Source organism: Epinephelus moara, chromosome 11 (assembly GCF_006386435.1).
Source record: "Epinephelus moara isolate mb chromosome 11, YSFRI_EMoa_1.0, whole genome shotgun sequence".
NCBI lineage: Eukaryota > Metazoa > Chordata > Actinopteri > Perciformes > Serranidae > Epinephelus > Epinephelus moara.
Genome location: NC_065516.1, coordinates 20,744,228 through 20,772,086, shown reverse-complemented (window position 1 = coordinate 20,772,086; position 27,859 = coordinate 20,744,228). Strand labels below are relative to the sequence as shown.

The 27,859-nt window shown below is 42.0% G+C and overlaps 1 protein-coding gene across 1 annotated transcript in view; it reads right to left on the bottom strand.

Moving 5' to 3' along the window:
- The window catches only part of LOC126398014 (sodium/hydrogen exchanger 9-like), a 98,097-nt gene that overhangs the window by 51,917 nt on the left and 18,321 nt on the right, over positions 1 to 27,859 (bottom strand). Inside the window, exons 6-12 of the mRNA XM_050057177.1 lie at positions 23,387 to 23,492; positions 20,924 to 21,062; positions 18,962 to 19,067; positions 13,637 to 13,725; positions 12,194 to 12,307; positions 7,795 to 7,906; positions 5,496 to 5,649 (exon numbers count right to left, since the gene is read on the bottom strand). Coding sequence (XP_049913134.1) covers positions 5,496 to 5,649; positions 7,795 to 7,906; positions 12,194 to 12,307; positions 13,637 to 13,725; positions 18,962 to 19,067; positions 20,924 to 21,062; positions 23,387 to 23,492 — 820 coding nt within the window. The remainder of the gene's footprint in view (positions 1 to 5,495; positions 5,650 to 7,794; positions 7,907 to 12,193; positions 12,308 to 13,636; positions 13,726 to 18,961; positions 19,068 to 20,923; positions 21,063 to 23,386; positions 23,493 to 27,859) is intronic.

Genomic DNA, 27,859 nt, shown 5'->3' with positions numbered 1-27,859 from the left:
GCCGCACTCCCCCATTTTGTTTTCATACTACCAATGCTGAAAAAAGACTGATTGAGCTTTCCTGCAAATTTGCACAATTCCTATCTAAAAAGGGTTTTATATTAAACACATTTTCCACACAAATATAACATGCTGACCTTATTAGCACAAGCCTATGGCATTTTACATTGTATAAATTAGCCTAGCAAAGAGCATGCAAAACTGACACTAGAGGAGTACCTAGAGCGTCATAGGGCCACTGACCAAGCTCCTGAATTTGAAAAGATAATGTTCACAAATAAACACTTTTGTGATTATTGAAGCCTCAATGCAATCGCCAGAAGTAAAAAGACTATCATCAGGCTATAAACAAATTACACTACAGTCACATGACCTAATGTCACCACCATAATAAGACTGTAAAGCCAAGACGCATAGAAGCTTCAAAGTTCACAAGTGGGGTATTTACTCATGTATTTAATGTCGTAGATCAAAACTTGCCAGTCTCCTAAGCTTGTGTTAACCACAAACCTTATCAGGCATCTAACCAAAAACCCATTCAAAAAACCCACTGACTTTGAGACGAGGCATCGTGAGTGGTAAAATGCTAGTTTGGAGGGAAACATGTTGCAACATTGCCTCGATATGTTTTCCCTCTGAGCCTCAATTATAAAAGTGAATGAATTCTAGAACCCACTTTGTGGTTAGAAACTTCTTTCTTGGACAGTTATTGGGTAACACTGGGCAAGCTGATGCAAACCAGCATACAGGATGTACCACACCGCACAGTGTTGAGGAGGAAGTCAATAGTTCAGTGCAGACACACAGTTCAGTTTGTCTGTTTGTACATCTATCAGCAACACATCGCCTACTCAAACCTGTAAACACCTGAGGAATGAAACATTTCCCTCTTTAGTGTTTGAATTGGAAATTCAAAACAGATATGTCAGACTGAAAGAGACTGATAACCATCACAATTTCCTGTCTACAGATGTGATACCAGCTTTTTTTCCTGAACAAATTGCACAAAGTGGAAACAAGAGACATTTTACCATCTCTTTTTCTTTTATTTGATGCCTGCAGTAGTAGGTCTTTTGAGGCAGCTATAGGGGTAAGGGGGGGAAAAAAAGACCGGAGTAATTTCACACAGAGTACAACTTTCAAAGACTCCTCCACAAAGCCATTTCAGAGATTGAATGGAAGTTAAATTTGCTCCAGGTGAAGAGATGTAATGTATTATTCACCGAGATGAAGTCTCTCAAAATTGTTACTTGTCCCTTCACTTCATACAATCGGATGAGGGAAGGGAGATGAGGAGGGAAGTGGAGGTGGGAGTTTGGGATGGGAAGTGAGGAAAACAGAGCTATTCTCTGAAACATGACAGCCCTGAAGGCTCGACGCAGTCTACTGTGATGAGCTCCTGAGATGGAACGACTATCCACAAAGACAGCAGTGTCATGGGGATAGAGATATGCAGTCACTAGAGGTGCACTATTCAGGACACATATCCACAGGTACACATGCATACACACATGCCAGGAGGGTAGGTATGAGAAAAACACTAATATAAGTTGAGAGCTGTAAAGGTGAAATTTTCTACAATGAACAGTTGGGCTTGTACTGCCAAGGGCTGGTACATGTTTTAAAAAAACATAATTAAACTAATAAATAGATTTAAATAAAATACCTGTTATATTATGCATTTCCATTATTATTTCGGCTACACAATCTGCCTCTGTGTCCTAATGAAAGGCCCTGAAACCAATTTCTCAATAAGCTATTGCTACAAGCAGTGGTTTCCTACATGTTTTTCTGCATATGCTAGAACACCACTTGCTATTTTACACTTTCATTTTACATGACATTACTATTTAATAAAATCTGTATTTGTGTTTTTCTCATTTGTTTCAAGGCACAAAATGTTATTCCAAGCAGACTGCTAAGGGGGATATTTTAAAATCATGGCTGCCTTTTTGGTCACAAATATCCTGTCTGTCCTGCGATGTCTGTGCACTTCCTTAAAATCTTAGACTTAAATGTACGCCGGGCAAGGTAGATTAGGTAAGTCATTAATACTAAAGCCAATAGAGTGCCCCAGGGATGACGTTTCTCTGTAGGTCGACACAGAAGTTAGCATTGCACTAGTTCCCTCATCAAAAAGTCTATGGGAGTTTTCCATTGGATTTTGGATTACTGCAGAAAATAAACTCTGTGACAAACAAAAGAGTATGATACTTATATATTTTGTTCAGCAAGATAACTCGCTGACCTTGTTCCCACTCGCTGACCTTGTTCCCACTCGCTGACCTTTTCAATCTGTCCTTATCTACCTGTGAGGTACCAGCTATCTGGAAGCAGGCACGCGTCACTCCTCTCTTTAAAGGCGGCGACAATCTCGATCCAAATAACTATAGACCCATATCCATCATCTGTTCTACTGTCAAAGTCTTTGAGAAAATCATTTTTAACCAGTTATTCCAACATCTTAAGACTAATAATATCCTATCCCCTTTTCAATCTGGTTTTAGACCCAATCATTCTATTATAGTTATCTGTGTACTTATTTCTCCAATGTGCTACTGTGACTTGTTTTACTTGTTGTGTGTTACCTGTATTGTTGGGTGTTATCCTTGTATTGTCCTGTCTTTGTTGTAACTGGCCTGTTTGGGCACTTATTTGTGAAATGTTTCTTGTATTGTTTTGTAATTTCATTTGTTTTTCGTTGTTGAATCGGACCCCCTTGAAAACGAGATGATGCATCTCAACGGGGTTTATCCTTAATAAACTTTGAACAACAACAAACATGTTGTTTCCTGTTTTACTTTGAAACTCACATCTCCTCTCGTTTCAGAACACTTCACTTCCTGCCCCGGTGTGTTTTCCCTCCCTTTTGACGACTTCACCTGTGTCTCGTTATCCTTCCCCTCACCAGAGTATATAGTGTGTCTCTCAGTGCCAGTTCTCATCCCTATTGGGTTTGTTTGCCTCCACTGATAGTCCTTCTACGTACTGAACCTGCCTTTTGACCAACAAAGACTGTGTTACTTTACCCAAACTGTCTCCAGAGTCATGCGTTTGAGTCTATTCTCACCTGGTTCATCAGTTGTTACACTAACTACACTAAGGTCGCGTGATCTAACATCACCGCCATAACACGAGCAAAGCTGTGTTTGGCGCAGCTCTGTATTTTGCCACTTGTTAGCAACCACCTTTTTCAAGACACACAGAAGCTTCAAAGTTCATGAATGGGGTATTTACTGACATTTATGTAGTAGAACGAAACTCGAAAGTCTCTTAAGCTTGTGTTAACCACAGACCTTATTTCAGTCATCTAACCACAAACCCATCCAAAAGAGCTGTTAACTTTGAGATGAGACACCACTCAGTGGTAAAATGCTAACCCATTTTCGGGTTTTAGGACTCATTCCAGGGGCACTGTATCACTGTCTCATACAGGAAACACCTGAAACCTCTAGTGCAGAGCAGACTTGTCATAGAGCGAGAGTTAGCATGGTGAAAATTTGACAGCAAACATGGTAGAGTGTGCAGTTTGTGGATGTAAACCAGACCCTGTAGCTTCCTCCCACTATCTACCAAAAAACCACATCGTAGCAGATATTATTGTATGTTCCACAAACACCACATGATGTCAGCCACTGCTGGTTAGCCTACAAGCTAACAAACAACATAAATAAAAGATACCAACTACACTTACAATTCTCATATGTCTGCTAGTTGATGATTTTGGTGCACAACAGACTCCTCATCTGAGTCTGGGTCTGACTGAGGCTCCAACATGTACTAGGCCTACGAATGAGTCTCACTGATGTTTCCTCTAAAGCTAACGCTAGTAGATCTGCTGTCAGCCATTTTGCAGAGACTGTTTTAACTGTTAGGTGTGAAAACCATGTACCAAAAATACTTTATAACATGTCTGGAGAGGAACTTTAATGTTGTTTACAAATACTTGAAGCTAAGTTTTAATGGGATTTAAAGATGGTCAACAAAGGATCATAAACTCTTCATGAAGTGAAAGTCGGTGGGTGTTTAAATGTTCCCACCTACAGTGGAGGCAGGATAACAGGCCAATCGGGAGTAAAGCATTCATACATTATTGGTTTAAAAACTACTAATAGCCCTTAGGATTTTATCTCCCAGCAACGGATTTCACCAGCATTTGGAAGTTGCTATGTGCAATCTATGACCCTGAATTCTCACACAGTTCAGTCGTGGTGAAGATAGGATCTAGAGACAACAGAGCAAAAACTCCTTAAGCTGCTCAACTGACACAGAACAAGAGACCCGTGTTTGTGGACACAAATCCCATGCCCTGGAGGATTTCACAGAGATATTGGTTCTTTGTCTGGTTCATAAACGTTAGCATTACAATGAAATGAAGCTTATTTGGCTGTAAAAGCTCAAACAAACAACTTGGCAGATTGAATTACCAAAGGCAATCTGCAGTTCATTGACAACAGAGGAGCTCCAGGTTCTGTTTCACATCACAAATTGCTTCATCGTCTGTGTTTTGTAGCACTGAGAGGGGGCGTTTTAATGTGCAAAAATGTTCCAGGGTGTGCACTTTTGGATACATTCTATTCTTTTTTTTTTACTTTTGATTTAGTCTATAAATATCCAATCGGGCAATTCCAATGATTTATTGAACTTGATTTTATTCTGTTTTTTAAAACCAGCTTCTGTTTCTCACCACTGCTTTTATTTACTTCTTCTTTTCTGCACTGAAATTTTTTCAAGATCATTTTTCTTACTGTTAAATTCGCCTTCACTGACAGACATGTACACACACACACACACACACACACACACACACACACACACAGAGTAAAACCACTGGAGATTCAATAGCACCGCCTCAAAAGACTGTGGGAGTCAATTATACCACTCTGATCTGGGCCATAGATTACACTTTAGTAATATAAGTATCTAATTACTGCCTTGCATCCTTCATGCCTCTTCTGCACCCCTTAATCATTATCGCCCACTGGCCTCGAATCACACATAGTACGCAGACTTTAAAAGAAAAAGTAGCACTGACTGTGTATTCTTTATATAACTAGGCTACAGTGTTTCTTTTATACACAGGTTTATGTGTACAGCTTGACAAGCTGCATTTTAATGTTATCTCCTCTCTAAAAAGTTTCCAGGGACCTGTAGACCTGCTTTGCCCTGCGCACCAGCTGTGCAAGTCACTAATAGAGGGCAGAGCCGGAGCAGACACACGGAGCTAAGTGCCTGTGTAGGGCTGAGCAGGCAGCGAGGGGAGGAGGGAGAGGCACAATTCGAACACGCTGAGAGAAGCTTTACAAAGAGCTGTTGCATATTAAGTAGGCTGCATCCTTAATGTGAGAGTGTAATTAAGCCGTGTCTGTCTGTGTTTGTTTAAGAGACAGAGAAACCGCAGATGACGGAGGAGAGATGGACAGATGGAGGGACAGGACGATAAGATCTGACTCCATCATACTAGCTGTGTCACTCAGCGAGGTGGTAGCACTAACCTGATGTTCAGACGGCGCAGCGTGGGATCAGCAGCCGTGCCCAGCACCCAGACAGTGAAGCCGACCAGCAGCAGAGTGGTGGTGAGGATGGTGCGCTTCACATCTGTGGATGTGTCTTTTACAGCCAGGCTAAACGCCACAGCCCCCCTGAAACCTGAGAGCAGAGGAGCAAACAGCTGTATTACTGCCATCCATCAAACCACCAGACAACCATTTACCAACCAATTATTTGAAAGAGGCAGGAGAGGGCTCTCCAGCTAATAACTCCGTCCATGGGTAACATATTACACCCTGATTATCACTATCATTGACCAGCTGCTCACCAGCAAAGAGCCCTTAACTTTTAGACTGCTATACAATGGTGACATAATACTTAAAGCCAAAACAATTCCCACAGCAAATCCTTTTCTGCCATGAGAAACAGATGGGGGAGGTGCTGGTGGTGGTGGTGATGATGGGGGAGTTTTGAAAAATAGCAAGACAAGGGCTTTCTACAAAGAAACCTTCTTATGTAAGAGGTAAAGTGGGTCAGGCAAGCAGAGAAACATGCTGCTGCTGCACTACCCCACATCACTTCACATCGAATATTCCTTTCTCCTGCATCATCAAACCATTCAGAGCTTCAACCATTAGTCTCAGACGCCAAAGTGAGGCGATGCCTTATTTAGTCGTCTCCAAAATACAGCTACAAAAATAGAAAAGAGAGAGAGTGAAGTGTTTTTTGAAAAAGATCTGAGATGCTGATACCCATTAATGCGAAAACGCCTTTTGTAATGAGGGTAGTGAATTATTACAGAGCCTGAGGATTGCTCCCGTCTCTGTGTCCACTTACCTGACTTTATGCACACACACAAACACACAGACACAGAGACACACACACACACCAACGCACGTCTTCCACACAGGAGACGCAATCTTTCAGCATCCCCACTAATGCCATAAGCTGCAGGCAGTGAAGAGAAAGGAATAATTAAAGGGTTTCCATGGGATAAATTAGGGTAAAAGTTTTCATTTTCGTGTTTCTTGCAGCAATAACACCGCCAACCCAACATTTATCAAAGGAGACGTGGTCAGACAGGATCTTACCAGCGGTGTTAAAGTGGATAACCACAACAATTGTGCATTTTATGAGAAAAGCAGCACATTTTTTTAACATAGTGCGTACCATAATGTTAATTTTCAGATGTGATGGGAGATCAGATCTAACCTCTGAGGACCATGAGAGGTCAAATCCAAGATGGCCACCATTTCATCAAGTCTAATGCTTAAATTCATTTAACTTTGGCAACCAAGCAGTGTAGAAAAACATTTAAGGTGATGTTTTAAGCTAATTTGGGGATGCAAATCCATTTAGTGAGACTTCTGAGACTACACAATAAAATCAAATAAGACAATGGTGCTTGGACAAGATCTGTCCCTGCATTTAATTAGGGTGCTACAGTATGAGGCACCAAGGCTAATACTGACACTGTGTCATCACCCTGAGGACAACTTTGTTTTGTTCACTGCTCTGATTGCCATTGTTATACATGAATAACATGCTTCAACTTTTGATAATACATTTAACATTGACTCACGGGGTGTCGGTGGCTTAGTGGATAGAGCAGACGCCCCATGTACGAGACTGTTGCCGCAGCGGCCCGGGTTCGACTCCAGCCCTTTGCTGCATGCATTTCTTGCTCTCCCCCTTTCACGCTTGACTATCCTATCCATTAAAGGCTAAAATGCCCCCCCCCCAAAAAAAAAATTTAATAGTTGATGAAATATAATATCATAAATATTTTTCCCCATTCAGTAATATGTGTTAAAATGTGGTTGCAGTCAGAGATCTTTTCCAGTTGCCTCCAGTAAAAAAGAGCCAAAGTATGTTAACAATGTAGGTGTTAACCTGTGGTGCAACACATTGAAAGTTGTCAAGTTAGAGACTATTGTTAGGCAGAAAGATGCTGCATTTGCAGTTATCAGATTGAGGAGAGACACTCAAGAGGAACGCCACTGTAAGCAAGTGACTTGTTATCGAGGTGTGAGACTGGTGAAGATAGTTCATCTTTGCGCATTTTCCCCACAGATGCTTCAGTTAGTAGTCATAACCTGGAGCAATTATTGAAAACATGTCCAAAATATGAAGAAATAGATGCTCATGATTTCAAACATAATAGGAAAATAGGCAAACTTGGGTTAATGCTTGGACATCATACCAAAGTCTATGACACATGTATAGCTGAAAAATACAAAAATGTTGCCACGATGAAGATAAATCACAATAAATAATGTTAATAGGTATTCTTAAGAACAGTACCTGCAAACACCATGAAGTGCTGGAAGGCGCATGGTATCTTAGCTGTGCGTCCCAGGTTTAGGAGGAATGACAAGGGGTAGATGTTACAGGCCCTTGATATAAAGATGGAGAGCTGTTCATAATGAGCACAGATTAAGGAGAACACAGGTTGAAGTACACTTATGAGTCAACATGTTGCCATAGAAATTGGGTTATTTTTCAATGAAAATCATAATTTCTTTTCATCACATTAGAAACCTGACAGTCCTATGGACATGTTGTCAGAAATGCACCAGTTTTCAGTTGTAGTTTAACTGTTTCTACCAGGAGCTGAATTATCTGCAAAGGTCTCTAAGGCCCCGTTTCCACTGAGGAGTATGGTACGGTTCAGTTCAGTTCGGTACACTGAGAAAAGTTGTGGATGGCACCAACGGAACCATTCCATACCGTCCCCATTTTTGGTCCCCCCGACAGAGGGGGGACCAAAAATCGCACACTGCAGTCCATTCATATCAATAGCAGATGGTCACTCTTGCTCAGGGCTGAGTTGTGGCTGGTTTTGAAAGTTTTGTAACCACTGTTCATACTGTGGAGAGTTTTAGATTAGTAAACTATAACTATAAAAATGAAAGTCTGTTTTGCTGCCTCTTGCAGCAGCTACAGTCTGAAAAAAAAATTAAATTTTAATATGACAACCTTGACCATTACTCTAGTTGTTTTTGTCTCTCTTGAATGGCATATGCTTTTAGTAATGAGTGGATCTTCAAAAGTTTATAATATATATATATATATATATATATATTAATTTTGAACAGATTATGTGAACAGCATATATTCTAATCCTCACTTGGAGAAAAAAAAGCATAGCAGAGCATCGTTCCTATGGGCTCCGGCTCTGCACTTGCCTGAGACTAACTAAATGCATAACCCCGCTATTTTTTAATACCCCATGGAGAGAGACTCTCAATGCTGCCTGTTCTATTTTGTTCTGAAAATGTCGGCGTACAACCTCGTTCTCCAGATGATAAACAAGCTGCAGACTTACATCGATGAGGAAATACGAGTGCTGGATGGGGCAGGTAGTGACAACAACCCTGCCCACATTTAAGGGTACTGTTTGCAGCGGAAATGTTAAACGGACCTAGGGTCTAGGTACCATGTCTGAAGGGTTACTTTTGGTTACAAAGGTACCATACAGAAAGTTTTTGGTGGAAACGGGGCTTTACTCCTCAAAACAAACAGACCTGCTGATTACAACCAGTCAAAACACTGAATAAAGCAGTCTCATGTTTACAATGTTTCTCCTATGCTATTTGGCACATAACAAATGGCCCACTAGCCCAGCACCTGCTAATGTGTGCTTATCTTTTTTTCTGATCCAAATATTCAGGTTTAAAAAAAAATATCAGTGTTTTTCCGATGCTCTTGTCATAAAGGGGCTGTGACTTACTGGAAAAATGTGAATTGGCCTATCAAGAGCCAGTGTTTATATAGATAAACGGCTCATTCTAAGGCGACAAAAACACAACAATTCTTATTTTACAGGTGATTATACACGAAAGAAAAGATACTTATCATATTACTTTCCATTTCTGCCAATATATCCCCCTAAATCCTACAAACTGAACCTTAAAGTTAAGGTTTCACTATTTATTCTTAAACAAAGCCCTGGTTGACTCCACATAGGCTAATCCTTTTAATGCATATAAGACAAGATACACAATTTCATACTGAATACAAAAGTACTAATTCTGTGTGAGATCAGCCGGTTAAAGTATACATATGAATATCAACATAAGTATACATGCACACGCACACGCACACGCACACACACACACACACACACACACACGCACACACAATAATCTCTGAATATTTGCTGTTTAGGATGCAAACACAGCAGTGTGGCACCATGCCGAGGCATGAAGCCAATCAGGCTCTGCCAGCTGTCTCTGCCCTCCACACACACTTTGATGTTTCACATAGGATGGGACTGAATGCTAAGTGTCCTGGGCAGCAGTTAGGGAGAGGATATCTGTACAATTATCGGGGACATAGCTGCCGTCCTGGATACACTTCACATCTTTTGTCATATTTTGAGAAGAAGTTACTGCAGCGCCATAAAACCTCATATGAGCCTAAGTGCAGCCTGAGATCCTCCGGTTGGTTCTTGTTAGTGGAATTCGAGGCAATAAACTAGAGGAGGCGAGGCTGGCGGAAGTCAGGCAAGCTTTTTACTCCTTTAGAAAACACAATTTTTCAGACCCTCTTTGAAATTTGGTCATTAAAAATCATCTGCACAGATAGGTACCCCTGCTTCCGCATCATAGGGTGATGTGGTTTTAGCTTTTCTACAGTAAGTCCAAATATGATGCCTGGAATAATAAAAGGACCAATATCTTAGGCAGGGGACCTTAGTCTGACAGGGCTATTACTAAAACAGAGCTCCCTCGCACCCTGCAGTCAATATTAGATCTCATGCACCCTATGGATTTTCAAAAGCAATATCCTGCTCCCAAAAGCAGTCATTTCTCTTTATCAAAGGCCTCGAAGCTATTTGAATGGAGGTAATTAAGCACTTTCATCTCAGCCTCATTTCCAATAAAGCCCATCGCCATTGTCACTGGCAAAGGCTGCAAGCTATGGCGATTAAAATCTACTGCGTAACCAAAGAGCGATTAACAAGGTTGAATCACTGGGGTTATTTCATTTTTATAGACACTTTTAGCACTGTACAAGAGGACTTCGACCTCCATTTGTTCCTGTTTTTACATCCGGGTCAGCTTCCAGGAGGTGTAGTTAGCCAGATTTCTTTCGCTCTAAGCTTTTGTTATGGAAGCACAATCAAGGCTCAAAGCTCAAGTCAAACATCTTCTCCCTGGCAGCCGCTCGTGCTGAACATAAGAGCATTGGAAAAAGAATCTGCTCAGTCGACTCTTTCTCTGGCTCCTTTGACCCTATGGTGGAAGATGGATTGTAATAATAATTGCCGGCCATCTGGGCACTGGACTGTGAAAGAACAACCCCTTGGAGTGCGGCCACTAGAGTCTCTCCTCAGGCATACGCTACCGTCATGCCAGCTCTCAGGCAAGGACAATAGTAGCCAGCAGTCCATTACTACCCCTCTGTTCCCCTCAGGAAGTAAAGCTGACAGATACAGCAGCAGCTGTGAATATGAAACATCTGTTATGATAGTATAAGTTTAACATGTGATTTGTATCATTGAGTCTAAGTGCAAAATACTGATTCTGAGCATTTTGACCCCTCAAATTGACATTTACTTATGTTTTTGATGGCTTTCCTTCGGTTAAATCATACTGAAGATGGACACTTTAAGTATCTGGATGTAATGTTAGACTGTGTCAAACTTATATCAATTAATCATCATTTCTTTTTTCTGATTATAAAATAAATAATTTAGTGAAAAAATACTCATTATCACAGTTTGCCGGAGCCTAAATTGACGTCTTCTCATTACATGTTTCATTTGAGAAACAGCCCAAATCTCAAGGATATACAGAGGGATATATTTCTGAGAAGAGCTATAATCGTTGCATTTGAGAAGCTGGAACAGTGAAATGTTGGCATTTCTGCTTAATATAGTTAAACAGTTAATTGACTGCCAAAAATCCTTCTCAAGTCATTTTCTGTTTCTACATCTGGCCAGTAAATGCTAATCAGGTAACTGAACCACTGAACAATATCTTCCATTTCCAGGCAACAAAAGCAAATGCCATCAATAGGCGTTTAACAGTGTTAAAAGCATTTTAGAGTGGATTTTTCCTTTAACGATATGGGAATACTACAAAGAACAGCAGGAGGCTATTTTACTAGTTTCTAGAACTAATAAGATTTAATCTTCAACCTCGACAGGGATACGGTGCTTAATCCACTACAAATTAAAGTACTGTAAGCTTATTTCAAACGGGCAAACATCGTTATTCCACCGAGCCCTGCTAGAGAACAGAAAACAAGCAGCAGTAACAATAATTAAAGACCTATTTGAATTTCTGTTTCATAGGCGTTCCTCGGAGCAAACGCTGCACTGCAGCATCTTAATCTGCAGAGATGGTGATCGCGGGAGACCGACTGAATGGCATTTGCAGAGCTCACCGGATCAAACCTGTACAATTTAAGTGCTGAGAGTTTTTTTTTTAAAGAACTGGGGAAATTACTGCACTGCACTGCAGCAGAGAGGCAAGATAGAAAACAGGATAACCTCTCTGGTCAGATAAGTGGCAGATGATTGTGCAGATAAGGATTATGGCAGAGTGTGGATGAGATGGAACAGAACAGAACAGAACAGAACAGAACAGAACAGAACAGAACAGAACAGAACACCATTTTGGGGGTCTGAGTGGGATCCAAAGGCTGCACAGCGGGGGGTGAAGATGCTCCATCATGTAGTAGAAAAGGATACAAATGCCCCAGAAATGAAGAGAGCTTTGAAGACATGGTGAGGGAACGTCAACAATACATATCCCATGTAGCTGAAGATGAAAATCTCCCCCAGGAAGTTGAAGACTTCAAAGAGCTGCAAATTATAAAAGGGATTGAGAGGATCATGAGGGAGAAGGTCATCCGAGATGGGGAGGGGTTCAGGGTGGATGGTGTGTGCATGTGTGTGTGTGTGTGTGTGTGTGTGTGTGGCGGGGTGACAGTGAAGGACTCGGATCATATCTGAAATGGGTAAACAGGCTTAGATTTGCACAAACACAACAAATCCAGTGTTGATGTTATTCCCTGATCCTTTGAGGGAGCAAGTACAAACATCTACAGCTTGAGGCCAGAATGTGGTTGCATGTAGCACCAGACATTTTTTTGTCATCATTCTCTCGTTAAAGATTTTTATTTGAAACATGCCACTTGTGGAAATGTGTAACGACTTGCTTTCCGGACTCAGAAAGACTTGTTCCTTTCCCATAATACTTCCTGATCGAGGAATATTGCAAGTCATCGACTCAGTCCGACATTTCCTGTAATGATCCGGGCCACATCAAAGAGCTTGGATGTCATTTACTTTGGCTGAAAATAGAATCTGAATTATTTTAATGGGGCATTTCTGCATAAGAAATCAAATATTAATTAAGGTCCTTATGTTGTATCTGGATTAAATTAGAGCAGATGTTATGATTTCATTAATGATTTATTATTTTCTGTTTTTATCAGTTTAACCAGCTTTGCTGTACAGCCCTGGTAAAAAGCTATCTAATTGAATAAATGTACCTTTTCCCTTAAGGGTTCCACAAGCACAAGGACAAGACATGCCAAAGTGAAAAATATTTCTCCTACTAACTATTCAACCAGTGTCTGCATACACTAAATCACTTTGTCTTGTCCTTTGAGCTGCAGCTGCATGTATAAATCATAAAAATGTAGATAAAGGCATTCTGCCAAGTAAACATACTGCACCGTACACATGCATTGACTACTGCATAGCCAATCCACTTTATAGGCAACGGCTTCAATGTGCTGCATAGCTTTTTAAAAAGGCTTTTCTGTGATAAACAGTTAGCTCCACTGTGGCACCGATAATGAATAATAAATGCATATATGAGTATATGTGTGTACTTCTGATTTATTTGCTCCTCTGTGAAGCTTGGCGGTACAGTATGACAGTGTGCTGGCCTCCATCTGTGCTCAGCCTTTTAAGCAGATAGCTGGAGACTGGCCTCCCACACAGACACCCACTGGACAACCAGAGCACTAATGGCAATTAATGATTGTTTGTGCATGCACGCATGCACACATGCAAGACAAAACCATTAGCATCAAAAGGTAATGTGAACAAAGTGAGTAGACTGAAAAAAAGCTGTTTGAAAACAACAATGAAATAGGCCTCAATCATCCTCCATGAACCCACCTGCTTGATCCTGGTCCTGCCCTCACAAGATAAATTGTGAATTGTGTACCTTGCCTGACTCAACCCGCAAAACAGCACCGCCACAATACCTGAAAGAGAAAGAAACATGCAAGTGAAACGAATGAAAAGGAGAGAAAAGCAAATAGCCAATAAAGTGTTTCATGACATCTGTAAGTTGCAAATGTGAGCATCAACATTTTTTGTGAAAAACCAACCCAATTGCCAGAATAAACGTTGGCATTGTACGTTTCTTCAAATTATGGATATGTATCATTTGTACCTTTCCTTTGTAGCGAATATGTTGAAGCTTTACGTTTCTTTGCATTCAATTTTGAATTTTATGTTGTGACAATGCTGTGGTTCCCGTGTTGTTAGGTTTAGGCACAAAGACCACTTGGTTAGGGTTGGAAAAGCATTTTCACTCAAGATTCCCAGTTTGGCCGCTACAAACATTGGCTGGAAATGTTGCAACCTCTCATTAAAAAAGGCTTGCTTTTGTTGCCACAAACACAGCTGGAAATGTCCCGATCTATCGTTAAAGAGTACTTGCTTTTGTTGCTATAAACAGGGCTGGAAATGTCCTGACTATTGTTACAAAATACACACTTTTGTTGCTGTAAATTCATCTGGAAATGTCCCAACCTCTTATTACAAAAATACCTGCTTTCGCCAATACAAACAGCACTGGAAATGTCCCAACCTCTTATTACAAAAATACCTGCTTTCGCCAATACAAACACCGCTGGAAATGTTCCAACTTCATTAGAAATACCCTTTTTTGTCACCACAAACACCGCTGGAAAATGTCATCACCTGTCATTTCAAAATACCCACTTTTGTCGACACAAACATGGCTGGAAATGTCCCGACCTATCGTTAAAAAATACCTGCTTTTGTTGCTATAAACAGGGCTAGAAATGTCCCAATTATTGATACAAAATACACACTTTTGTTGCGAAAACACATCTGGAAATGTCCTAAACTCTTACTACAAAAAGTCCCACTTTCGTCAGTACAAACGCATAAGGCAATGTCCCAACCTATTGTTAAAAAATACCTGCATTTGTTGCTAGAAACACAGCTGGAAATGTCCTGACCTGTCATTTCAAAATACCTGCTTTTGTCGCTACAAACATGGCTGGAAATATCCCAACCTATCGTTAAAGAGTACTTGCTTTTGTTGCTAAAAACAGGGCTGGAAATGTCCTGACTATTGTTACAAAATACACACTTTTGTTGCTGTAAACTCATCTGGAAATGTCCCAACCTCTTATTACAAAAATACCTGCTTTCGCCAATACAAACAGCGCTGGAAATGTCCCAACCTATTGTTAAAAAATACCTGCATTTGTTGCTAGAAACACAGCTGGAAATGTCCCAACCTCTTGTTAAGAAATACCCTTTTTTGTCACCACAAACACAGCTGGAAATGTCCTAACCTCTCATTTCAAAATACCCATTTTTGTCGCTACAAACATGGCTGGAAATGTCCTGACCTATTGTTAAAAATGTCCCACATTTGTTGCTACAAACAGGGCTGGAAATGTCCTGACTATTGTTACAAAATACACTTTAGTTACTGTAACCACATCTAGAAATGTCCCAACCTCTTATTACAAAAATACCCACTTTTGCCAGTACAAACACAGAAGGAAATGTCCCAACCTATTGTTAATAAATACCCTATTTGTCACCACAAAAATGGCTGGAAATGTTCTCACCTGTCATTTCAAAATACCGCTTTTGCCGCTACAAACATGGCTGGAAATGTCCCGACCTATTGTTTAAAAATACCCACTTTTGTTGCTATAAACAGGGCTGGAAATGTTCTGACCTACTGTTAAAAAATACCTGCATTTCTTGCTAAAAACACCGCTGGAAATGACCCAAACTCTTGTTAAGAAATACCCTATTTGTCACCACAAAAACGGCTGGAAATGTCCTCATCTGTCATTTCAAAATGCCCACTTTTCCCACTACAAACATGGCTGGAAATGTCCCGACCTATTGTTTAAAAATACCCACTTTTGTTGCTATAAACAGGGCTGGAAATGTCCCGACCTATTGTTTAAAAATACCAGCTTTTGTTGCTATAAACACATCTGGAAATGTCCCAACCTCTCACTAAAAAAACACCTGGTTTTGTTGCTACAAACACAGCTGGAAATGTCCTGACCTGTCATTTCAAAATACCCGCTTTTGTCACTACAAACATGGGTGGATATGTCCCAGCCATCTTGCCTAGGTGTCACACCACCCACCATCCTCTCCTCCTCCAGATGAGAAAATCAGCTCATATACATGTAATATGTACTGCGTCATAGATATGAAACATACAAGTGCAGCATTCCCTGTGGTGTGCACAAATGTGTGATGCAAACATTTTATTCTGGTGGCTGAGCTGGAAAAACTCATGGAGGAGTGTTCTGTAAACAGAGGGGAGTTAAACAATGTGCTGTATTTAATTAGTACAAAGTATGCAAAATTGCTGATACATGCACATATTATGTAATCAGGTTGTGAGAATGTGTATGTTTGTGTGCCGCCTAACACACAGAGCCCTGGGGCCTCTCATGTTGAGGGTATGCTGTGGGAGGTTTTTCAATCATAGGAAAAACATTGTGAACAGAGTCTTTGTTTGCATGATTCAACCCAGTATTTTTTAAAAACAAAGCAACTGACCAGAGATAAACTGACTTCCAGTTTAATTCCAAAACATGATTTTTAAAATAAATCTGGAAATGATGATTGAAAACATGAGAAACATTAGCAGAACAATGCATGTCAGCGTTTATCTAAAAGGCTAAGAATTCAGTTCAATCCTCCTGTGTGCAGCTAAATATGTGACACCAGATCAGACCAGACCGGCCCAACCCTGTATCCACCCATTGTCCTGGTTCTAGCAAATCCAGCTGTATAAACAGCTCAATCAAAATGTGCCGTCCAGCCCAATTCAAGCATTCTGCATGTTTCTGGCCAAAGACGTTACTTCCATTTCTACTCCAGAGACATGAAGCTCTGGGAATGATAACTGCTACAGAATGACATCATGCTGTTGATCGTGCCAGATGCGGAGGAAGAGAAATTAACAAAAGGCAAACAAATGTCGAGCAAAAGTACAAGGGGGAAAGAAATGCAGCTCTACAGAGAGAGGAAACAGGGTGGAGGGAGTGATTAGGGTCCCTGCTGGTAAAGAGGAGGCTGGCTGGAGCAGAGAGCTGGAATTTGAAATGCATAGCATAAAAGGTGGGTTGCTGCCTCGCAGGACATGCTTGCTTTGTTGCAGAAATTCAATTTCACATTCTTGCTCCCTCTACTTTGAGAGAGAATCACAGAAGATGGAAACATGTGAAATTACTGTGATGGGGAGCAAGAGTTGGAGGACAGAGCCGGCAGTAATAAATACAGCAGCAGAGAAAAGATGGCACCTGTGGTTCAGGCTTGCAAGTGAAGCCAGTCCATTATTCTCTCTTCACCATCCACCTTCACACTGGGGTGCTGACCTGTACCTGCACTAGGCTAGTTCCAGTAATCCCTGTTCACAATGTCCTTTCCAGCGTTGCTCGACAAAGTCTAATCGAGTATGCCAGCATGGCGGATCTCATTTTGGCTCAATTTGGTTTAGGGCTTCGACATCCTCCTTGGTTTACATAACACTGACAGAGGTAACACATCATCCACTGTCCACATAAAGACTCTTCCACTCAGGGCACTTGGCTACAGATGAGATGCATCCCATAATGAGCAGTTGTGAGGGACGTAAGATTAATGATAGCAGGGCTCCCTGCGATGCTGAGAGTCATTAGGCACACCCTCACTAAACTCCAGCAATTAACAGAGACAGAAAGAGCCTTGATTACCAAAGGACACCAAGGAGGACTCCGATCGCTCACTGGGTTGCTCTGTATGAGGTGCTGCTTCACCCCAAATAGACCATTAAAGGCCTTTAAACAGAGTAGCACTCCCCAGATTAGGCTCATAGGGTCCAGTGTTGTACCAGGAACATCGAAGATTGCAACAGGACTCATTTTTTAGTTACTATGACTAAACATTAGAATCAAAATTGGTTTCACAACGCCACAGGATTGAAGTCAAAATTAAGTATTAGTTGTGGCATTATAGTATAAATACATAACAGAAAAGTTGTAACTGCACTAAAAATACCCAAGGCTCTGTATCAGATAGTACCGAGAATCACTGCCCTTGGTTTTGCTGTGGTTGTGCCTCCCACACTGGGCAGCATTCAGAGTGCTGTACTTTATAGACAGGGCATCTGGGTCCAATAGGCAAAGGTTACGCTATTTCATTAAAACCGTCTTCTCCTCCTCCTCCACAGGCCACAGGGAGTACTGCCAAGTAAGAGAGAGCTCCACAACATCAGCTCAATGAATGGAATCCCTCTGACACAATCAGGGCAGGAGGAACAACAACACTAATGTGTGCATATGTACACTGCATTCATATTTCAGAGCTACATTACAAGTGGTCGGCGAAGAAATAGATGAAGACAATTCCAGGCAGCTGAGCCAAGTAATTGTTGTTTTCCAAAACACAAGCTACTTGAGATTTCAGGAACTATGAATCAGTAAAGTGAAAAATCTAACAACGTAATAGAAATGCTGCTTCCCCTTGGTGATGGATACAGAAAACAAAAGCAAGGTCATGTCGTATCCATTTTTACATGAGACCCGAGCACTTTTTGACTTTCCAGGAAATGTGCAAACAACTAGGGCAAGAATGCTATTATGGCTTGCTGCCTATCTGTGGGGCCATCTCCAAACTAAAGGTACAAGCATGCTCAGACAGCGGAGGGCGGACACCATTTTAAAATGAGTTATGAGGGTTGAGCCCAGAATGGGATTGGTACCTGCAGTTCCCTGTAGAGAGGAGATGGCTTAATACTTTCTCATCTGTGCGTTATTGACTCGCAACACCAAGGACTCTCAGAGGGTAAAGCATGAGTGTATATATGCGGAAGGCCTTCCTCCAATCCTGGTGTGGGTTTTCATCTGTTCATGAGCAGAGAATTGTGCAGATGGTCTTGTCTGGACAGCAGACGAAGTGCACGCATCATTCCCAAGTTTGTGGAGTGCCAGTGGCCACAGAGACGCATTGAAGCAGCAGAGCTTGCCAATCAAACAGCTGCTTGTGCTACTGATATTGTGGAGGAGTGAGCGAGTCAGTGCATGCAGTTGAGAAGCGACGCCTGAGGGGAAAAGGGCAGCAGTTCGCTAACAGGATTTGTATTCTGTCTGACCTCCACACTACCATCTGCACTGACATGCTCTCACACACACACAGAGCATACAAGTCATGCAGGCTCACCTGAAAGTCCACTGGCTTCAGCTGAGAGGAAGCTGCTCCATGACAGCAGGACGACGATGGATGTTTCCAGCAGCGGATTCTCACGTAGCCGAGTGAATTTCGTCAGGTGGAAGGAGAGTTAAAGATATACAGGGAGATAATCATACAGCACTTAACACTTTGCATCAGTAAACAGTTGAATGTGCAAACGCAACACATTTTTTTGACTGTCGTGGCAGACTACATGTACAGAAAAGTGCAGCGTTTCTCTGCAGCCTCTGCAAACAAAAAGCAACCGCAGAAGCTGCTCACTAAGCCAGGGGATCTGCCATTTACAGTAACCCACTGGGTCTTGATGAGATCCTTTCTGCGAGTTCTTCACCACATAACAAAGTCCACATCCCACTCCTGCTTTCTCTCTGTCCCACATCCCCTTGGGCAGAGCTTCCTTGTAAGGCATACAGTAGGTATTTATACAGTGTTCCAGAAAGAACAACGCAGGTTGGAAGGTCAGTATTTGTGATAGTCAGAGAAAGTGCAGATACGTAGCGTTTAGGTACGGTATATATTGCAATATTAGGACTGCTTATTGTATGTTGTATGAGAAACTTATCCATAGCCAGTGTATTATATACAGTAAATACTGGTCGGCATGCAAGCAGTTTGAAGAAGCAGTCTGGAGTCTGACATGGAAGCTAAGCAGTGTACTGCTGTGGATGGGGTCAGAAACTAAACGTATTTTAGCCACCTAAAAACAAGTCTCACCGAAAAAATCATTATCAGTTCAAGTGTGCGCTATATTTAGAATATTTTTACTGCGTTACCTTAATGACAGACAGCGATTTTCGACAGGGAACTGAAGCTATTACATTTCTCTTCTAATAGCCAGACTCCCTTGAGAAAACCAGCAATTTAACATTACTAATCACAGGAGCTGCTAGTCTACCTCTGCCTTGATCAGTAGGTTTTCTCATGTTATTGTGTGATTTTGGCATTTAAGAGTTAGTTCAGACTCACTAAATTCACACAATAACACAATTAAAGACAAACGAATCGTGGCAGCTATAGACCAGCAGCTCCCGTGTTCAGCGAGCCAAAATTACTGTCTTGGTCAATGGAGTTTGGTGGCTTTAACAAGAGCACAAATGAGGAACTGAAGCCATTAACGACTTCCCTATTGGAAAAGGCTATTTGATGGAAAGGTAAAGACATGAAAATACTCTCAACAGACCGTTCACTTAAACTGTCACAGACGTTTTTAGGTGGCTAAAATAGGTTTTGCCACTGCCCTCATCCCCAGCAGTACATTGCTTAGCTTCCCTGTTGGAACTCCTGCTGCTTCTCCAAACTGAGGGTGTGTTGACAGACATCTACTGTATGTAATACATTGACTATGGATAGTACTTCAATAAAAAAATATACAAGCTGTCCCTTTAAATACACTGTTGGCTTACAATATTGGAAACACCTTCCCAAGTCTAATCATCTTATAATTAACAAGGACAGGTACTGCAAGTGAACTGAGTCCTTTTAAGTAAATACTGTTTGAGGAGATGGCACAAAAGAAGGGGCTGTTGCTATGGTTAGCATCAGCAAAATCTAATAAATGCTCTCTATGTGCTTCGCTTGCACCCAGAGATTAGTCACTGTAAATAAGAGCTGAGGTTTGCCCGAAACCTCTCATGACACGTCCTCATTTTTCATCCTAAAGCCTTATAACTAAGATCAGAGGGAAATGCTGGACAACAGCGCGAGTCGAAACTTCATCAGAGGCTATTGGCTTGATTGACGATCTCTCTGCAACCATTAATGTCGCAGGAGCACTTTAAGACTTCGCTGCGTTGCTTTTGTTCAGGTGGTAGAGTAGGGGGTTTGTTAGAGGAGCAATTACCAAGTTGAGGAAGTAGATAGATTGCAGCGGATGCTGAGGTGATAATTGAGTTTGGGGTGCAGAGGCAGAGATGGGAGGGGATGAAAGGATATGAGGGCTGTTATGACAGTAAATATGAAACCCAAGAGGAAGGAGCCGACAAGCACTCCAAGAAAATAACCAACAGAGAGGAGGAAGGCGGGAGGGTCGAAGGCATGTCCTGCACCCATCTGGCTATAGGCGGTGATGGCACTGGAAGACAAATTGACACAGCGCGCTGTAAAAAAGTGTTACACTCATAAAAAAGAGACAAACTGTTATGGAACAAAGAGAAGGCAATAGCACAATTACGACAGAAGTAAATATGAGTGTTACAGATGCTGAAACATTAAAGCGTCAACATGGTTTATGGCTCTGAAACAAATGCAGTTGTCAGAAATATGGCGCACTTGGTTCTTGGTGTAAACCAGTCTGGAGCAGCGTGCATAAATTCACATGCTTATTATGCTGAGCTAAGCCTTTAAGCACAATTTATTGGAGTGACTCCTAACACTACATGGCCTTCTTTAGAAGTTAAATCCTTGCCTGAAAAACAATCCATTCTGAATTACTTGCCTCAGAGACATCCCCGAGTAGTTAGTGGGAAACAGGGGAAATACTATTGTTGTTCACAAAGACAGCAGCATCGTGCTATTTACACCGCTATAAATATTTACTTTGTGGGGGGAAGGGGAGACTTCCACATGGAAGTCATTGAGTGCAAAAGAGGCCTCACAGGGAGGAGAGAGGAGGGGGGGGGGGGGGGAGCAAGAGAAGTCCTGAGGTGAAGCAAGCAGAGGCAGGCACCCATGCGAGGGGCTGATGAAGCTGGCTGCCTTTGTGGAATGACAACATTTCTTTACCCACCACAGACCCTCCCGTGTACTCCCTGTAGACATCGACTGTTTTCAATGAATGTCAAAACACTGAGTCAGCAGAAACAATGTGAAAGTGAATGTTGTTGATGTTTTTGCTTCCTACATTCAAAGGGACACACCTCCTGAAAGCCAGGCTAAAACTCACAGAAACTTACTTTATACTCTAGGTACCATAAAAATGGGTTGTTGAAGATCTGTACGGTGTCAAAAAAAAAAAAAGTCTGACAAATGAACCTGTAATGTATCTCCACTTTTCATGCTGTCAGGTTGAAATGAGCTAGCACACACCACAACATGCTTTAATCTCCATAGCAAAAGGGGAAGAATCAATCAAGCTGTCGCTAATGAGCTCAGCAAGTTGAAAGGGGGAAATTTATTATCCCTTCTGCCAAAATAAAGACTCAAGTTGTGTTAGCACATTAAATTTGGCTACTAGTTCCTCAGTCAGTGTGACATTATCTTGGGCTGTTAACTCCCAGACAAAAACTCTCAAGTTGTCAACACAGGACCTGGTTGAATGGTGGCTGGGTCAAGGCTGCTGGAGCAGGAAGTTTAGTGCCTGTGAGAGGGCACATCAGCGTAAGGTTGAGCTGCTCCGGGAGCTTGTTAAAATTCCAGTGCCAGGGCCCCGCGTGGCTCACTAATAAGGGCCAGCTTTGTGTGTGGAGCCAGAGCGACCGGCAGGCCAGCGAGCCAGTCAAGTGACAAGAGATGGCATGAAGGCCGGTCACGCCACTCCAGGAACAAACACCGCACTATCTGACTGTTTGTCCAGGAAGACGTGCAGGCTCCTTCCTCTGCACTTCAATGTACACAGAGACAGCAGCCGCGGCGTGAACACAACAATCTGCACACTCGCCTCCTTTTCTCTCCATCTGCCCGCCTGTCTGGGCCCATTTGTGTCGTCGGAGAAAGAGACGCCGGAGATGGCAGGTACTGTACATGTGATGTGTCAGTCTTTGCGAATACAATATGCAAATATGGATCTCATCCTTGACATCTCCCTTCCACCTCCATTTTTTCATCTGCCTGCCTGGCCATGAATGTGGACCTGTGTGAGTTCTCTCTCCGATCCGTCTCCATCTCTCTGCTGTCCATCTTGCCATCTGTTAGCAAGTCTACTTGAATGGCTTTGTTCACTGGCAATGCATAAATAGAGCAGACAAGGACTGCAATGTGTGTGAGCAGGACAAACATGAATATATGAGCGCAACACTGGAGAAAGGGCAAAAGAGGAGAAAAGAATGAGGCAATTGAGATGCATGAACAAGGCATGACTGCATCATGGCTACTCCACTGAGCTTCCGAGGATTTTATGCTGTATTTTGTCTGAATTTGACAGTAGCTGTGTTCGTCGAGTTCGTTAGCTGGGAGCGTGTCTCTACCCTGGCAGTGAGTCTCTCCACTGAGTACCTTAATGAGATGCTGACAGTGCCAGGGGCAACTCGCTTACGCAGTCCACTGCAAAGCATCTGAGGCACTCATGCGGTTTTGCCAATCACACCCTTTCCTTAAAGCTGGCAGCATCCATCCAGCCTTCCTTCCTCCACACATCCACCCCCATAATGCCAATTGGAAAAGACTGAGCGCCCACACAATTAAACCTAGAAATATATCACATTACAACGGCACGGATAAATCCTAAAACGAAATACTCACTGTGTCAGGACAATGGCCACAGCATCATTCAGGACACTCTCGCCAAACAGCAAGGCGTGCAGATCCAGGTCCACACGCAGCTCTGACAGCAGGCCAAGGACTGCAACTAGGGAAAAAAAAACAAAAAAAAAAAACAGAGTTACTGCTATTGAAGACTGCATGAAGCGGGAGAACTCGTCTGCTAATCCCACAGCAGAAGTGGTGTGGAGTATCACCTCTTCTGCTACAAACAGGAGAAACCAGGGGAATTAATGTAACAGTGTAACAATGAAAGCTGACAGAAAGTGTCAGCACACTGACAGCGCTGGAAAGAGGATTTTGGCACTTGGAACAGCCAGAGTAACTAAACCGAGCAAAGACTTGTCCAGCCCGAGCTGAAGAAAATACACAAAGCTTTGGAAAAGACAATATTTATGTCTGCGGAGGGAACAGAGCGTGAAATGCTGTGTTGAGAATTGTCCCTTTTTCAGTGACTCATTAAGAATAATTTACATTTCTGTGAAACTGTTACAGGAAACTCAAGATATCTGGAATGTGATGTTTCTCTGTGTGCATGATGAGATAGAGAGAAAACAAACTGTTAGCCTTTGTATAAAATCATTGAATAAATAAACACTATACTCCATTATATAAAGCACAAACCCAATGAACAAACAATTTGGTCCAATTTCTAAATTAAAAAAAAAACAGAAAAAAGCAAAATCTTAGCATGATTGGGTCCCTGTGTTCGAGAATCATAGTCACCACCTGTATTCATAACATGGCAACCTGTGATTTGCTGGCAGCAGCAGATATTGCAAATCATCCGAGTGAAGTGAATGACTGAACTGCTTGATATGATTTGTATATATTTGGGTGTTGGCAGCTACCAGCTGTTACAATTTCCTTATCATTAGCACTGCAGGTGTTTCTGTTTCATATGTTGTTGAGAATGAATGTACGTGAGGGTGCGTTTATTAGCTAAGAGCATGGCTGCAGTTCTCACTACGGAGGGAGATAACGACGAGGATTCTGGGAATCTTGAGAGGGCGCTGGTTGGAGGAAAGGGGGGGGAGATTAGAGCGAAGATGCTGCGGCTGATTAAAACATCCTAACGAAGCCAATTACAGTCTAATGTCGGGGAACTACAGGCAGAGAGATCCATGCTTTAAATAATTCAAGATTCACTCACTGCTCAGCAACACAAAGAATTCCTCCCAGCGTAATTTGTTGTCTCACACAGGTGCCTCTTGTGTAATGACTTTAAGTAGACATGGAAGTTTGCACAGACACCACCTGCAGCCCTGAGTGTGTTTGTGGGATATTTATGCAGAGGGAATGCAACACATAAATGGCACTGGTCACAGTTTACGGCAAATTTAACACAGAGCAGACACTCCGTAAAAATTTGAAATGTAAAAAACTAAACACACATAAACATTCTCACCACAGCTATTTATGTCTATGATAAGAAACACACATTGCTGCCTATATAAATGCTTAGTATGATTTGCACTGAGCTGAACAGTTTCCAAAAGTTTGTATCATAGCCTCCATCTAGCTTCGGGAATGCTGTACGGTTTCAACAGCTGAGAAGAATTGATGTCTATTAATAGGTCAAAGGCAGTAGGGCTTACTGTGGAGTTGTGTCTGTTTTACCAGGACTGATGACTGGGAGGGAGTCCTCAGCATTTACTGTAATCTCTGCAGATGATTCACATGTTACATGATGTCATTGTGTGAGTCATCTACAGAGGTTAAATGCCGGGAAACCCCAACCAATCAGTGGAGCTGATGTATCCACTTAGATTAGCGGCAAAGCAGTGGAAGGCTATATAACAAAAGGAGTCCAATGGCCTTTGATTCAAACCCAGATGAGCCAAGATGCTGAAGGACAACAATTTCCGACAATTAAAAAGAAAATGGTTAAATTAGAGGAATACTCATTCATTCATTCCCATGACCACTTATTCTGTTGAGGGTCACGGGGCGGCTGGAGTCTATTGCGGCTGACATTTGGGCGAGAGGCGGGGTACACCCTGGACAGGTCACCAGACTATCACAGGGCTGACACATAGAGACAGACAACCATTCACACTCACATTCACCTATGAGCAATTTAAAGTCCCCAGCTAACCTAACCTGCATGTCTTTGGACTGTGGGAGGAAGCCGGAGTACCCAGAGAAAACCGACGCACCCCAGGGTTCAAACCCCCCATCCCTAACTCAAACTAGGAACCCTCTTACTGTGAGGTGACAATGCTAACCACTGCAACACCATGCCACTATGTAAAGGAACACTTCACCCCCTGAATAATCATTTGTATATCAGTTACTCAGGGCTGGATCTACTAAGATCCCAATTTGCGTGTACTAATTTGCCTGCGCAATCTAGAATTTTGCGTGTGGGGCTGAACCGCAGTTTGCGGGTGATTTACTAAGAGTGATTGTGTAAATGACAGCAGGTGCAAACGTGTTGGAGACACCCTATTTAAATGAGGGTTTGGCGTGTTTCATGGTTTGCAGCATGGCGAGTTCCTTTAATAGGTAAATTTAACCCTTAAAATTGCATTTCATTTGCCCTGAAACTGAAACATTACAATAATGTTGATTATCTGTATTGTATGGTAACAGTGGTTGTGACTTACTCATTAGCAGTTTGAAAGCAGTTATCAATAAAAAGCATCTGTATGCTGTGCAAGTGATGTATTCTCTTTCTTTCTTGTTTCTTGATCTTAATGAAGGCACAATCTTTAACTTGCATCCCATGTCATAGAAAAGCAATTTCTCAGCTCAATTATGATGAAATTCAAATTTGTGATGAAAAATACAAACAAGTTATTACTCACTTGTTTATACAGCGGAATCTCTCAACACACTGCATCTGCTTAGAGGAATATGAGCTGAACTCCACAGCGAGTTCACCAACAGTAAACATCAAGCGGAAGATGCTGAGCATATGAATGAGCGCATGCACACACGCAACACGCTTGCGCCGCTGGACGGCTCGGTGTTGACACTGAGTGAAAGGGAGAATACTGACATTGACGAGGCGCTGACATGCCCATCAGCTGAGCACTTTGCGTCACCTCAAGTATCTCCTTCTAAAAGATATCGACTGTAGCATTACTTGTACTGTAGATCTGATTACATTAGATTAAGATTACATTAGATTAGATCAGGTTGGACAGATAGATTGATATATAGACAGATAAATACAGTAGACAGAAAAAAAATATACTGTCACAAATCCTTACTGTAACCGCCACAAAAGAAACCAGGCTGAGTTTCAAACAAGCAAAACAAAATTATCATATAAGAAAAACAATGTCAGATATGGAGGAAGACAACACACATACTCACACACACACACACACACACACATTTTTGAGGATATAGGCACGGACAGGAAAACAGAAACTCAGAGCAGTGCTATTCTGAAGGCCAGACAAAATATATTCAAAACAATAACAGCTCCCGGTAGATTAATATTCCACCTGTTGAGACCAAGATGCAGAAAGAATCCTATGAATTAGTTTCAGGGAAATTTGTGCTACGAATAATGAGCATGGCGCATAGTTTGGCCCTGTAGTGAACACCAGGCCAATGAGGGCATCACAGCCTGTACACGACTAGACTGATAATAAGAGCAGTGGCAAGAGAGCGGCCTCAGGACTTGTTTTGACAGCTCTGGCTCTTTGGTCTTTGACAGGTTTAAAGCTCTTCCTGGTTGGGGAGAATCCTTTATCTGGAGAGGCTGAGGTAGGCCCTGGAGTCAGGATCGTTCCATCTCCCTGCTCCCATAATGCCTGGCTGATGACAGCATGTCGTGCACTACTCACACTGCACGATGGGAGGAAAAAAAATAATAAAATAAAGCCCACCCCACACACACATACGCGGGTGTGGGTTGGCTGTGTTGTCATGGCAACCCCATCCTACAGCTGTCAAGTGTTCATCAGTTTCCACAGCAACACCATAAGGTGGAGAGAGTAGACAATTATTTCAGACATAATACAGTTGAAAGGGTCGAATGGGAGCCTTATTAGGTCAAATTACCCCGCTGCGGAGGTTTAACACAGGCAGAGCTCGTGGCCCTCTCAGTCAGAGAGCATGGGATTTGCTCGCTGATTTGACCAAATTAGGCAGATATAATAGTGAAAGTGATGCATTAGGGAAGAGATAACGGTCAACAGGGAATTACGATAATCTCCCTGGCTCTGTGTAAAGAGTGTTCAATTTTTTAGGCATTGACAAGTGCACAAACAGGGGTCACAAGACTGCAGGCAGGGAAAGCCTTCCTCACAGTTTGGAAGCAAGTCGAAGTAAACCAGCACTTTATAATTAGTAGTTTTCTAGTTTGGTTTTGTTTACTCTGAAACTCACAGTAGTTCCTCAGAATGCCAGCATACGGTCTTTTTATAATCTCCATTAGTTCTAATTACCTTTAAATAGCAACTGTGCTGGTCTTTATGATTAGTCGTGCCAGTCTTG